This window comes from Rissa tridactyla, chromosome 3 (genome assembly GCF_028500815.1).
Source record: "Rissa tridactyla isolate bRisTri1 chromosome 3, bRisTri1.patW.cur.20221130, whole genome shotgun sequence".
In the NCBI taxonomy this organism is placed as follows: Eukaryota; Metazoa; Chordata; class Aves; order Charadriiformes; family Laridae; genus Rissa; species Rissa tridactyla.
This window is the reverse complement of record NC_071468.1, coordinates 25,690,480-25,705,557: the sequence shown is the minus strand read 5'-3', so window position 1 is coordinate 25,705,557 and position 15,078 is coordinate 25,690,480. Positions and strand designations below refer to the sequence as shown.

At 45.6% G+C, this 15,078-nt stretch overlaps 1 protein-coding gene across 1 annotated transcript; it reads right to left on the bottom strand.

The window, feature by feature from the left end:
- Positions 1-5,855: 5,855 nt before the first annotated feature.
- Positions 5,856-11,963, bottom strand: SLC30A1 (solute carrier family 30 member 1). The gene is made up of 2 exons (XM_054195463.1): positions 11,134-11,963; positions 5,856-7,541 (listed from the first exon to the last, which is right to left on the bottom strand). Exons 1-2 carry the CDS (start codon positions 11,762-11,764, stop codon positions 6,631-6,633), a joined length of 1,542 nt encoding a protein of 513 aa, XP_054051438.1. The 5' UTR covers positions 11,765-11,963; the 3' UTR covers positions 5,856-6,630.
- Between the last annotated feature and the right edge of the window lie 3,115 nt (positions 11,964-15,078).

The window sequence follows — 15,078 nt, the reverse complement described above, 5'->3', positions numbered from 1 at the left end:
GTGCAGGCCGACCCACGGCAAACCTAATCCAGCAAATTAAATCTAACAAATTCACCTAGCGGCTCCAGCAGCGCTAGAAGGGAAGATGGAGGTGGGTAGGCTTCATCCCAGGCCAGCAGCACCAGCACAAACGCAGGAAACCCAGCAGGTTGCACATCCTGTTCCACAGCATCGCCACGGCTATTCTTAGCTGCGCTAGCTGGTGTGAGGGAAACGCTGGGATGCCCACCAACACTGGGATGCCTACCCAACGCCACGACTAGAAATGGAGCTTGGGCGACAGGAGGGGGGGATTACAATTTGGCCTGAGCACTACTTTAAAGTTTGTGGTGTCACAGAAAGAAAAAAAAAAAAAAGTTAGCACAGAACACATATATAAAAATGCTAACCAAAGTTTTGGTGGCAAGGGTTTCACGCCAGGTTTGGGATGCTAGCATGGATCAGGCTGAGGAGAAGGTTCCTGCTGAAAGTGGTCGCCTGCCTGGAGTGAGACACAGCTTCACCCCCTGTGAATCCTGCCCTTTCCCTCTGGCATCAGCTGCTCCGATGCCAAAGCAGCAAGAAGTTGTCCTGGGAGCTAGATCTGGTCCTTGAGGTGGTCAGGCAACCATCTGGGGCAGGAGGTCTAGGAATGGTGTGGGTAAAGGTATGTGTAAAAGTAAAAGTAGGCTGTAGACCTGAAGCTTCCCTTCCCGTCCTATTAATTAAAAATTCCCATCCCATACTAGCATATCTCATAAAGGGTGTTCGTATTAAGTTTAAATCACACCTTTTCATGGTGCGACAGAAGCGGCTTTGGAAAAGGGCAAAACTCAAGCTCACGTGCAACGCTTTCAGTCCAACCGAAGATACCCTCCTGCGTATCTAACCAATAACAGGGAATCACTTTTCCTTCTTGAAGCAGAAAAAAAGCAGCTGCTGCAGCTGCACCAGTGAAGGGCTCCAAAACGAACTCATCACTGCGAGCTCAGGAACAGCTCTGGGCAGGTATTACGAACGCTCCTGCCCTCCTCAGTGTTCTTGCTGGCAGCTCTGTCTTTTTCTGCAGTCAGTACTTTCTTCCCCACAAACGGCAGCACGTCTGAATTGAAAAACACGAAGCTGAAAAACACCAAAGCATCTTCTGCTCTAATGTTCCAAAAACATTAAATAGAACAGTACAGACATCTACTAGGAAGCCTACCTTATTGACCCATGTGTTACATCTTTAACCATGGCCAACTAACAGGACAGGAAGATTTTCTTAATGCTTTTCGAAGGCTGTTTTTCTTAGGAAAAAAAATGCAGGAAAAAAAATGCATTTTGTGTAATTCACTCTTCACATGATACTAGAATTGAGCAACTATTCTTTTAATTGCACCTGGAATCCAGACAGTTGGAGGCCATCACTTCACAACCCATTTATTAACCTCTTTTTCTACTTGTGCTCTTTGTATGTGTTTCTGAGGTTCTGCGAGATGGTGACAGTGCATTTCTACTAGTCAGATTTCTTCCTAGGAACTGACCTGAGAAAGAAATCCCAACTAAAAGTATTTGTCATTCAAGAGCTCCATTTATTTTCTCAGGACTTTAATAAAAAAACCCAAATAATCAAATTAAAAAAAACCCAAACCACAAAACAAACGAAAACACATTATCATTTATTTTAAAAGAAGGCAAAAATATCTTCAATGAACGCTAGCTATGCTAGTGTTGAAATTATATTTCAACATTGCTCAGAAGTAGGATCCAGGACATGAAAAAAAAAAAAAAAAAAGCCACATAAATCCCATGTGCTTTTTGGATGAAAGACATTTTTCAGTATCGTGGTTTTGCTCTTCAACTACTTCGAAAACATGGTGAACACAAAAAAATATAAATGTGAGCCTGCTAAAACGTGGCCATGTACCTCACAGGAAGCTAACCACACAAAGCAAAGGTCATAAGGAATAATCAGACCTCCTGTTATCAGCAAGGCTACGTTTGATTTGGAAAACTGTCAAGCCCGGCTTTAGCTCAGGCAAATGGAGCATCCACCGCTTTGCGTCCAGCAGAGAAAGAAAAACCCAAAGTTACTAAATGCATACCTAAAGAGGGTGTAACTGATGCTATGCTACGAAACTAAAATAGTCAGAGCATATTTATATGCTTTTAAATATAGTTAGCAGGATTTCCCATTCCCTCCACGTGGAACTCAGAACATCTAGCTACAAAATTCACCCCCTCCGTCCCCCCCGGTCTCTCCATAGCTGAAGAGATTAGAAAGTGCAGTCAAAGCAGGGGGTAGGGGAGGAGAATGGCAAGAATCTTTATCCCTCCTCCCCAAACTCCACTAGGCAGCGTTTAATAAATTCAGACAGCCCAATTCCAGGAGCAAACAGCAATGTCAATTTATCTAAACTTGTTAACAACTCCTAGGACAATCAGCCAGCTTTTTTTTCTTTCTTTTTGGAGAACAGGGAAAAGGAATAAATCCTGGAACTATAGCACACCGATAGTATTTCTGCAGCAAATTTAGGAACACCACAGTACTCCGGATTTGAATACATCCATAGAATCTAGGTACTTTCAGTCGTTCTTCAAAAGCCAGGCTGTTCTGGCAGCAGCTTCGGACTCACTCTCGCAAATAATTCCTTGCATGCAAGTAACTACTCGTCAGCCGGATGAAACTATTCGTGAATACAGAAATTTACAGGACTAAGCTCTTGCCATGACTTTTGGGGAGTCACAAGTTGGGGCTGGTTTTGTCTTTTACTAACTATGTGTATGTCCATACCGAATACCATGACGCAGCAATAACAGATATTACCAAAAGCCTAGAGTGGGTGTCGAAAGCAATTGAGCTAAACTATAAGGGGTTCCACAAAAGCGATTTACTCTGCTAAAAAATAAAGCTTCAGGGTACTGTGGCAAGTCCACCGAGTGTCTGAATTAGTTCTGCGCTGCACCCTTAGGTGCAGATACAATCTAGAAAGGGATTCTAAAATAGCATGTTTCTGGATGAGACGTGTACTAAGTGTAAAGTATTTCCCCCCGTGATGTTTGGTACATCTCTGACACATTTAATCAGAAGCATAAACAATCTAGACACTGAAATACAAACTTATTTTTCCTTAAAATCAGTGTTCCATATTTTTTTTATTTTAAAAATTCAGGAATGTGATACACAATACAATTAGCTCCCCACCACTGCAGTGTTCACTTACATGAGATTCACTAGTTTCATGCTTCGTGGAAAAAAAAAAAAAAAAAAGAAAAAAAAAAGGTGACTGCGCAGTGTTTTTGAATGCTCCCAGTATTCTGGATTTGTGATCTTCAGAAGAAATCAAGTCTGTGTAACCACAGATAGACCCGGTTGAAAAAAAAAATCAAGTTATAGCGCAAGCTAGCAGGCTACAGCCCGGTCTCATACAGCCAGAACAAACACAAGAATTGTGTTCCTGCTGCTGTACAGCCACCACCTTGACCTGACCTATATGCTTTCAGGGAATTTGCCATCGAGGGCTAAAGAGACTAAAGGGCCCCTTTCAGTGCTGCCCATGCAACACGGCACATGACAGAGAGGCTACGCAACTCCCCTTTTCTGCCCCCATCATCATCATCACATCTGCACCCTGTCCTGATAATAAAAATAACGTGGGGGAGAGCTTTTTGTCTTTTAAGCTAGCCATTGCCTGCAATGGACACAGAAATAGAAAAATAAGACTTCTGGCACAAAAAAAAAAGATTAAATAGTTACAGTGGAATTAGTGACTACAACTCCATCTATTCAGATGCATTTACTGAGCTGCTTAACCAATGGTGGCAACTGTCAAGACTCAATAGCTGCTCTTTTTTTAGAAGAGCAACAGAAGAGAAATAAGTCAGGCTTCTCAGTGCTGCTATGGTTCGTCTTGGGTTTTCTTTTTAAAATAAACTAGAGAGCAGTAGTTCTATGGTGCATTAGTGATATACAGCAGGACCTCAAGAATTCGTATTAATGACTGAGACCAATTTTAAACTAGTGAGCAAAATAATTAGTGAAAAGTTTACCACAAAAAGCAAGGATACACATTTCCAAAAAAATAGTACTTTGTTCATTTCAAAATTTACTTGGTTAATACTTTGTAGTATACTAGCAGTGGTAGCATATTTTGCAAACGTAGTCTCATACAAGATCTCATTTAACAGTCAACTCTAGATCATATACAGGTAACAGGAGAAAGAGTTAAGATAATTCAGACAAAACAAAAACACATATAAATACTATATTGACATATTTAAGTTAGTTTATGAGACTATACAACAAGCATAAACACAGAAAAAAGGCGAGCGATGCTGATGGCTGTGAAGCACCAACACCCCCCAAGCTAGCACAAAGCTGAACCGACCCATCCACGCACCGCAGCTTCCTCTGGACGCACCTGAGCAGCCAAGAGGCAAAATAACTGCAGGGTGCTGCGCTGCACCCAAGCTAACGAACCCTCTGACAGCGGGCTCGTGCCAAACGGGACTCAGCTCCTTTACTTTCCCAACGCTTTGGCACATCGCATTTGGCCAAGGCATTGGCGTGCGACACCGGACCGGTCTGGCCCCGTAGACTGCACAGTTAATATACAACACTGGTAACCCACCCATGGATAATCGAGAGTTGACTGCAATGCTCTGCTGAGAATTTGGGTAAGACCACTGACACGACCTGGGCCAACCCAGGTCCGACGAGCAGCAGACTATTCTTAACTACTTCGGAGCAATTATCATAGTAGACACACACTAGAGATGCAAACTAGCGAGGCATTCTGTATCTGGAGGCAAAGCTACATTCCCTTCGCTAACAAAACATTCTTTTAAAAAAAAAATTTCTACATTTAAATACTGTTAAAAACCTGAAAACCACAGCATCAAAGAATTTCATAAGGCCAAAACTATCCTCAGTTCCCTCTGTTGTGCCCAGGTATTGCAATACATTTGTAGAAGAAGTAAATACCATGTAGTTTAGCATTTTATACTCCTTCCAGTGCCTTCCAGTAACAGATCTCAGAGCTCTTCACACAAGAATTAAGCCTCACAACACCCCTGTGAGGTAGGTATTATCCCCATTTTAAGACAGGGAAACCGAGGCAGAGTGTTTATCATGTCCAGAGTCATAGAGCAAACAACGGAAGATCTGAGTTGTTTTCCAGTTTTGAGCATAGGAGCAGTCAATTAATTCACGCGACATTGTTTCCCACACATAACTTGAGGGTGGATTGAAAGGGTCAGGGTTTTAGATTAGATTTCTTGTATGTTTTATCTTCAACCCTCATCTAGTCTCTGCCAAATTCAGAGTCCATAGACCAGTTTCTCCTCTGTTAAGGTGTAAGTTGGCAGCGTACTGTAACAGCTTCTTTAGAGCCAGATGTCAATTAACTGAGTTAACATTTTAAACCGTAGATTCGGATACTGAGTAAGTGAAATTATGTGATACACAAAAATCTCAAAGTGTGAAATACCGTGAATGAAACCCTGCTCCCTGCCCCGCTTCCTCAGAAGTCTTCCTTCCCGCTTCCTAAAGGCTGCTGAGGACGCGGCAGGGACCAGGACTGCAGTCACTGCAAGTCCTTATAGACAGGCTCAACTACAGGCAAAATGCGCCACTGAATTACTTGTCAGTTACAGAGGCTACTGTCCATGCTTAAAAGCATGAATTATACTGCTGGTGCTTGGCAGACTTTCCCTGACAGAGCACTTATTGACATAACTAATTCTTTCATCTTAGTAAATCGAGAATCAGTTAAAAATGACGCTCCAGCTCTTCATTCATAGCACTGTGAGTCAAGGACTCTTTAAACATCAAAGACTTCTATGACCAGATACAACTTGGAAATAAGGAAAAACACCAGAAAATCCATAAAATATGAAAGTATGTGTTACTTTATCAGTCAGTCTCACGTCTTGATCACAGAGCAGTACATGGTTGCTTGAACCTCCATTCTGATAGAAAAAAAACCCTTTCACATCTGATATTTTCACAAGCAGTTGATTTCAATTGCCTCGCTACCTTACCGGAAGAAGTGGGGACAGCTTCTAACAATCACATGATGTCCTCTTTAAAATACGCTATTGGACAAATTCATTAGAAAAGCCTTCACATTTATTATTATATAGGTTTAAGAAAAATACGTGAAACTGCAAAGTGGCTTCCAGTTTTAAGTAGTTATATCTTTAAAAACATTCTATGAACTTTGGTTTCCTTAGGGCTTCTAAATAAACAATATATTAAAATATCTACAAATCAAATATTAAAGGAAAGAGTAGGTCCAAGAAATCTGTAACACAAATTGAGTTCCTACATGCTTATCCCTCAAATACCTTTTCACCGGAAAAAAAATATTTTAACTTGAAGCACAGCAAAAAGTGTCCCCGCTGAAATGTTGGAACTGGTTTTCTGAAGTTGTTACAGCACTGGTGCACTTTCTGTCTGTCTCAGTACGAAGTCAACACTAACACATTGTATCATGACAGTGACATTATGTTCTTTAAAACAAGCATTCTAGATTTAGCAATATGACAAGAACAAGGACTTCAGCAATTACACTACTTGGCAAAATTGCATCTCAAACGTCTGTCCCTTCCTCTTGCAATATAGCTGTTGTCAAAGTCACCAAAACTCAGGTAGCACCATTCGGGGAGTTACAAAGATGATTCGAACTGCTCGCTTTGATCGGTGTTTGCCTCTAGCTTAACTGAAGGGATACTCTCTGACTTAGTCCTCCTAGTTTTTGGAAATTCAATGACAACTTCTGAACAAGAAATACTAATTGACGAAGATTTTTCTGTCTTCTTTGTAGTATTATCTTCTCCTGTTCCGCAACACTGCTTCAAAGCACACTGAGTCCTGCAAGGAAACTCACATTTCCCTCTCCCCGATTCAGAGCCAACGCTGGCAAACTCAGGCTGAATGGTAGTTGCGTGAATCCCTTCATCATGAAAGATCTCCTTTATGCGCTTTGCCACCATCATGTATGTGGAAGGGTCAGGACACTTTATGTGAGCAGTGCCAATGATCCTACTGCCTGCCAGCTGCCAAATGTGTAATTCATGGACTGCTTCGACTCCATCAAGGGTACGTAACTTTGAGTTCAAAGAATGAACATCTATTTGTTTGGGAACAGTCTGCAGAAGTATAAGGGCTGACTCCCTAAGTAACGGGTAGGTTGTGTAAAGGAGTATACAAACCATGATCAAACAAAGGACAGGATCTAAATACAGCAACCAGCACGGACCAGCCACCGTAATGCTCCCCTGCTCGGACTTGTTTTCTCTGCCAAGTGTTTGGGATAAAGTAGCATTTTCCATGCAATGATTATTGACACATGGATTAAAGCAGGGCTCGTCTTTGCGGCATGGATTCCACAACCCATAAAAGAGCAAGGCATTCACTACCACAATAACTGAACCTAAGGCATCTCCAAAAACATGCAGAAAAACTCCACGCATGTTAAGCTGTGCACTAGAGTCTTCTTCAACCTCCTCTACGTCCAGAGGATAATGACCAGCGTTCCCATTCACTTGTAGGTCCGTCATGTCGTCTTTCATATCACCTGGCAAGAAAACAGTAAAATGATTAGGCATATGCTGTAATACTACACATTACTATAATTCCATATAAAATAATAACGAACATTAAGCTTGCCACATTAAGTACAAAACTGAAAAGCAATTCACTCTAGCCATAACACTTAGCCACATTTTCTTGGGCTTAGAAATATTCAGTTGTCCCAGTAAGTGATCTAAGTCTAAGAAGGCTTTCTACAGGGAGCTTAAAAGCTATAGTGGTAAAGTATGAAGATGACCATCTTTATTTCACTTTTTCACTATTTCACATTTAAACCACTTTAATTTATTTTACTGAAAAAACTGTTTAACCATTTGACTACTCACCATTCATTTCTTAAACAAAATGCAGAATTACAGAGCATATATAAAAAAAGATGGTTACATAGCTAAGTAACTTACATTTGTTCCCTCTTTTGAAAAGCCAGAAGGCTCATCACATTGCTAGAATCTCCCTTAAACCATAGGACTGCGTTGCTATTCTACATTAAAATTTGTGAGGCCAGTAGCTCAAAAGCTGTATGGATACTGCTTTATAGTCACCACTTCTCAGGTTTAGCAGTTCATTTCGAAAAGAATTCTGAATTCAGGGAAAAGAAAGTTTTTCTGAGATGGCGCATGGAGGAGACAGCAGAACTGTGAGATACAGTGAGCTGAGCTTTTAGGTCTAAACGGCAGAATTTATCAGCAGTATTGACTACGGGACAGCGTAAGTTATCACTGAAGCTCTCAGAGGCTAGGGACTAGTGTTATTTATATTTCAGAATACATTTTGAAAAGTAGTAAAAATAAGGTTTTTAAGTGGCATACAGCTGTTTAATGATATATAACTGTTAATGCCCAAAGCTGTACGTCATGGACTGTGCAACGCATAAATGAACATTTCAGTGCCCTTCTTTGACAAAACCGTCTGTGATACTACCACTCCATCACACTTAACTAGCTATATAGAAGTGAATGCACACATCATTATAAAGAAGACGGTTTTTGAAAGAAAAACATCTTCCAGTGTTCAAAATTGAAAGTATTTTACATGATTAACCTCCTTCTTTTCTTCTAAAGTTCTTCTTTAGATTTCCAGTGTTAAAGCAACGTAACAGGCACTGGCCCTGGCCCAACAAACTGAAACAAGGAGCTCTGACTGCTTCCACGGTTCTTCAGTTCAGAGCTTTGTAAACATTAACATGTTAGTATGACCTGCAGCTTCTGCCACTCTGCTCTCATGACTGCGATTCCGTAATCATAAAGTGTCTACAAGTTCTTCCCTCTCTGAAGAAAGGGTGGGCTCCTACGAAGGTGCCTGAGCAGGTCAGTTCCAAGCCCCAGGCTCATAACCCTGAGCATCACACTTCTGTCCTAAAGCTCCAGCTACGTTTTCCACACAACTTCTGGGAGTCGTGGAATATGGGACCTGAAACTTTCCAGAGAAACCAATAAATTAGAGGAAAATATCTCAAGTTACAGAGTTCAGACCTCAGAGTCCACGATGAGAGCAAGGAAAGAGGAACTTTTCTGATACTCTGCTGCGTACCAAGTACTTGTAGAAAAGACAATCTGGGAAGTCAGCAGACCTGCCCATCAGGGTGGGTAACAGGAAACAGGGTTCCAAAAAGCTCTTGAGATTTTTTAATGGCAAAAGGTTAAAATGTGTCCACTTGAACTACGCTCATTTAAATCTAACTATAAACTGCTAAGTTCACGTAAAGAATATGCACAAAGATACCTGTGCAGGACTAGCCCCTAAGGCTATCACTAGCTTTCCACTTCCACCTTCAGAAATCAGGGCTTACCCCTCTCTGTAATTTCCAGTGAAGACACAGTACCACTCCCAGACACTTCCCGAGTCTTCACCTACACATCTTACCATTTCTCACAAGCCTCCAAGCGCTTCTACCTCTACCATTTCCATGGGTAAGCTATGAATAACTGCATCCATTACATAATCATGACTGGGCATAGAAGGAAATACAAACTTCTCTCAAAGTTTCACTGTGACCAAAATTATGCCCTATTACCAGCTAAATACCCACAACAAATTATTTGTTATTGCCAGAAGGACATCCATAAGAAATTCCAGACAAATTAGCTCAAAACAGTATACATTTTACTCCATGCTGTAAATGAATCTCTTTGTCTAGAACTAGTTCAAAACTTGACTAAAAGCACAACTTTTCACCATGTTTCACCATGCAAGAACAATTCACAAGCCAAGATATCTATCAGATCAACGGTTAAGGGAATTTTACATTGTTTGAAACTAATTATTAGGATACCTTTGTTGGAACTAAACCAACATTAAGAGCTTATTATGTGGTCAAGAAAATGGTATACTATAATCAGAGGAACTTTCCTATCCTCTTGCAAAACCTGTCTTTTCAAAACCAACATGGAGTCAAAACATAGAGAAGAGAAAGAGACAGAGAGACTGCTAAGTTTCTTAAACGTGTATTAGAACCTCTGACCACATTAAAACCGAAACTGTAGCAAAGTTCACTCTGCTCGATTACAGCTGAATTTAAGCTGAAACAGCGGTCTCCTGATGTTGCCCTGAAAATAAAGGAGAGACATGGGTTCTGAAGACTTGACACCCCTTCCTCCTGGTAACACAGATGCCATATGACTAAAGCAGAGAAACGGCAATTAATTACGCACCTTTCACTCTGCCAGCACGCAGTACTCAGCATTGACCAACTGACTTCAAAATAAACTATCCGGGTTTCTGGATCCATTTACCAAAAAAAACCCCAAACAAACGAAAAAAAAAAAACCAACCAAGAAATTCCCTCCCACAAAAGAGACAGTTTGATCGCAACTGGGAAGGGAAGATTTTAAATTTATCTCTATGTGCAAGTGAGTGGGAAGGTGCATGCTTTAGAAAGCTGAAGAAAACTAATTCAAAGAAACCACGCATGTACTCTGACACCAGTGAGCTCCGCATGCAGTGCCTATCGCACGACTCCCACAGCTCTGACTGGTAACTTCCAAGACTTCTTCCTACTAATACAGATGACACGAAGAAGTACAACACTGTTGCAATGGAATATACTTCAGTATGTTACGTACAGATTTCGATGAGCTTCTCAGGTAGCTAGTAACTGGCCCAACTGAGAGATGTGGCTGTCAGGACCAAGGTGTTGAGCTGCGCTCTATTTGATGTGCAGCCAGTTCAGAGGCATTAGGGCAATGTCTTGTGACAGCTTGTGTTGCTAGGCAAAGAACACTTGTCATGTGCCTTCTCTACCAGCACCAACTTTTTCCAAGGCAGAACCGCTTTACCCTAAGACTCTTTCACACTCTGACCCGTCTGCAAGACAAACACGCAACTTGGAGCACTTCTTTTAGCACTTGAAGGAAAGGCGTGCGGTAGAGGTGCAACGGCCGTGTGCCCGATGTCACCGCTAAGAAAATTTCTTGCCTTGTCCCCAGGAGGAAGGAGGACTGAGGAGGAAGGACAGCTGGTCCCCACGAAGCTTGCACCCGGCGGGACCAGGATGCCCACCACCTTCCTCGGGGAAGGGACCTCTCCTGCTTTCCTGACACCTCTACGCTGGGATGGGACAGAGGAGCTGGAGGACTTACCTAGCTTGTCCTGGCTGACTCCGTTGGAGTTGCTGCAGTTCTCCACCAAGGTGCTGGTCTCCTCCCGGTGCAGCGCAGCCTCCCCGTCCCCGGGCGGCTGCTCGGGCTTGGGGCCGCTGCGGGGGTGCTGCCGGCTGCCATGCGAGTGTCCGTGGCCATGGGAATGGCCGTGGCCACCGACGCCGTGGTGGTTGAAGAGGCAGAGCCCCAGCAGGTTGATGATGAGCCCCGCCACCCCCACGCCGATGACCACCAGTGGCTTCTGGATCTCATGGGGCTCCGTGAAGCGCTCGATGGCCTCCAGCAGGATGGTGAAGCAGAGGGCGGTGAGGAAGACGGCGTTGACCAGGGCGCCCATCACCTCGGCCCGCACCCACCCGAAGGTGTTCTTCTTGGTGGCCCGGGTGCGCTGGGCGAAGCGCACGGCCACCAGTGCCACGACCAGGGCCATGACATCGGAGAGCATGTGGAAGGAGTCGGAGAGCATGGCCAGCGACGACGTGACCCGGCTCACCACCACCTCCACCACGAAGAAGAGGAAGGTGAGGGCCAGCATGCACAGCAGCCGCGCCCGCCGGTTCTGCCACCACCGCGGCCCGCCGGGCCCCTTCGCCGCCATCCCCCCGCACATCGCGCCGGGGCACCGGCTGCCGGCCCGGCACCACCCGACCCAACCCCGGCGGAGAGGCGAGGAGAGCGGCCGGCGGGTCGGTGCGGCGGAGCCCCGAGGGCGAGCGCGGCCCCTTTCCCCGCCGCCGGCGGCCCGGCCACCGCCGCTCCCTCCGCAGGCGCTGGGCGAGCAAACTTTGCACCCGAGCCCCCTCACTCTTTCCACACGGAACCCGAGCCGGCACGGACACGCCTCCCCGCCCGCGCCCCATTGGCCGCCGCCCCCCCCGCCGCCCGGCCGTGCCCGCCCGACCCCGCCCCCCGCCACGCTTCCCATTGGCCCGCGCGCCCTCGCGACAGGCGGCCCCGCCCCCTCCCGGTACCGCCCTTCGGCCGCCCCGCCGGGCCGGGCCGGGGGAGGGGGGCGGGGCCGCGTGTGACGTTCCGGCAGCTGCAGTTCCGATTGGCTGAGCCCGTCGGTATTCCTCCCCCCGCCCGCCGACCCGCAAGCCCCGCCCCCCGGCCAGCGGGACTCGTGCAAAAGGTGCGCTTCACACGGCCCCGGCACGGTGCGCGCCCGGGGGCGGGGCTCCCCCTGCGGGCCGGGGCGGGCGGGCGAAGGCCCCGCTGCGCGGTCGGGTCGCGCCGCGCCGGGTCGCGCCGCGCCGGGGTTTGTGACGTCACGCGTCGGGGTGGTGGGCCTTTGTGACGTCACGCGGGCCTGGCTTTCCCTGGGGAGGGGTGTCCTGCCGGGTTACAAACGGGAGCAGGAGGCGTCGCGGCTGTGGGGGCACCGGGAATGGCCGTTGCCCAGACGCCGGCCCTCCGCCCCGGCGGCGGGGGAGGCGGGGGGGACCGGCCACCGGCACCGTGCCCAGCTGGCACCGCCGCGGGGCCGTTTCGCAGCTACCGCACACGCCACAGCACATCCCCACGGCTGCTCCTGGCCGCCGGCCCGCGCTCCCGGGTTCGTCTGAGGCTTGGCCTTTTTTGCAGGGGGATTTCTGTCAATTAATTCTCTCCTGTGGGTGCCGCCGAGGGCAGTAGGATGAGCGGTAAGGCCGTAAGGACTGATGAGCAGTTTAAAAAAAAAAAAAAAATTCGGAGAGAAAAAGAAAGTAATTTTGCCTGAGAAAGTTTTGAAAAGCTGTAATATAACAAAAATACATAAACACTAAGAAGTCATCCCCTAGATACTGTTTGTTTTATTAAACTTGTAGTTAAAGAAGGAAAGGGAAAGGAAGTATTCCGAGACATCGAGAAAAAAATCACAGAAATGTAATCACAAGAGAAAAAAAAAAATCACAAAAATTACAAAAAAGGCAGAGTTGACCTCTCACTTTGCCTGCTGTGTTCCAGGAAGCCAACAAACATGGCAGCAAGAGAGTGCCCAAGAATATTCCATATGTGGAAAACGGAGAGAGAGGAAACAAACAGCCATAGCTATTTGTAGCTATAGAGGTGTATGAATATGTAGAGACGGTAAGAAAACTGATGCCCTGAAACGGAAGATCTAGCAAGAATGCAAAAGCCTGTTGCAATCCTTGGAGTTTTCAAAGGATCACGATTCAGGGTCCTGGAGCTGGACAGCTAGTCTCATTCCATTAGTAAAATGGCAGAAGGTTCACGCTACCACAAGAAAAGAGTTACCAACAAGCGCAGCTGGGACCAGTAGTTCAGGACAGGCTTCCCCTGAGCTCAGCAGGGTCCCAGCGAGTCCGCATCTGCCTTACCTGTCTCTTCTAATCCGTGCGTGCCACCCCCTCCCCTTACGCCGCAGTGTTATGCTCTTTACGTTGCAGACACGGCTTGGGCACTGCTGTACTGACCTGTGACCCCAAGCCCTTTTTTCTGTGAGATTGTTCGTATGTCAAAATCTGGGCCTGCTGTGTTTTTAGTTCAGTGGTAGGAACCCGTATGGAATGCTTTAATGACCATCGTAAAGAGCACTGTAAGATACTCAGTAATTAGATTGCTCCAACATTCTCCTCATCTACTTGGCTTCCCATATGCCATGCTATCATTTAATAAGTTGTAAATAATCGGGAAGCTGACCAGCGATTATACTGAAAAGGAACATGCCAATGTCCTCTCCTCACCCCCACACAAGGCCGTTAGTTAATGAGGAAGAATTACCCAAATTAGGATGTATGGGTCAAAGAAACTGGTACAGCTCAAGCCTTTTTTAATTCCTGCAGGTGGGGCGGGTTATCATTTTACAGGGAAAGAATTATCATTGGTGTTAATCCAATGGAATCTAGCTAGGAAGGAAGGGAGGACGAGGAGTTTAATGTCTCTCATTGGCTGGACTTCAGGAATCGCTGAAACTGGGTGTAGGCTGGTTGCCACCGTGATGTTGTCGTGCTTTTCTTGATTAAAAGTACTCAGTTCCCTCCTGAGAAATAAACAGGATAGCAGTATCGGTACCACCCTTATGAATAAAACTTAATCAGCATTGAACATAAACTGTGTCAAGAGCTTTGACTGACTTACAGGTGGGGAGTTATGGCTTTTTGGCTTCTTTTTTGGTATGTAAACAATGTCTAGATCAACTTGTGATCCTTTTAACATTTCTTCACCACAAGACCTACTAATCTGCACAAAGGTACCATAAAACAGGTCAATTTGCTGCTGTCTTCCCCTTACAGGATGGTATGTTCGTGCTCCTGCCCTTGTCCAGGGATAGCTTCTCTTCCTACTATACCAGGCTGAACATTGAATTCTCCTTGGGGCCAAAAGCCACATGACATGGACCATATGCGTCGGGAGAGTGGGAGGCCATGGTTTCTTCCCAGGCAGGAATGGTTCCTCAGGCCTTCTGCTGCTCCCTGACGAAGAGGGCTGGGCGTATAGTTTCGTCCTGTGGGACGCAGCAGCCACCGTTGTCTTCATTAGCTTCAAATACAGGGACTTTGGTGAATAATGCCCTGTGGCAGCCCAGTCCCGCTGCCGGACATGTGGGGCGCAGACTGGCAGCTGGACCACACAAGAGTTCACGTCGCTACCTCTTCCCCACACTCTTTTTTGTAAACCAGTGTGGTTTGCACTGCTGTTCCCAGGCATTCCTATTGTATTACCGTACATCAGCATCCAAGAGGAACAGGGTTCCTAAATTTAGGGCTGTCCATTTGGCAACATTATAAATCTTAAGATTAATGGGAAGGTGGCTGATAAAGGTACCTAATGAAGCCATAAATGGTGTGTTACAGGAGAACATTTTGTTCCTGCTCATGCTTTTGAGGAGAATACTATGTCTTCAAAGTAGGGAGGACTCCAGATTTTTTTGTTGTTTTGGGTTTTTTTTCTGGCTTCCAGGCATTGTTCGTGACTCACCCG

Coding starts and splice junctions, on each gene's coding strand:
- SLC30A1 (XM_054195463.1), bottom strand. CDS start 11,764: ATGTGCGGGGGGATGGCGGCGAAGGGGCCCGGCGGGCCGCGGTGGTGG. Junction 7,542..11,133: donor AGTCAGCCAGGACAAGCTAG/GTAAGTCCTCCA, acceptor TTTTCTTGCCAG/GTGATATGAAAGACGACATG.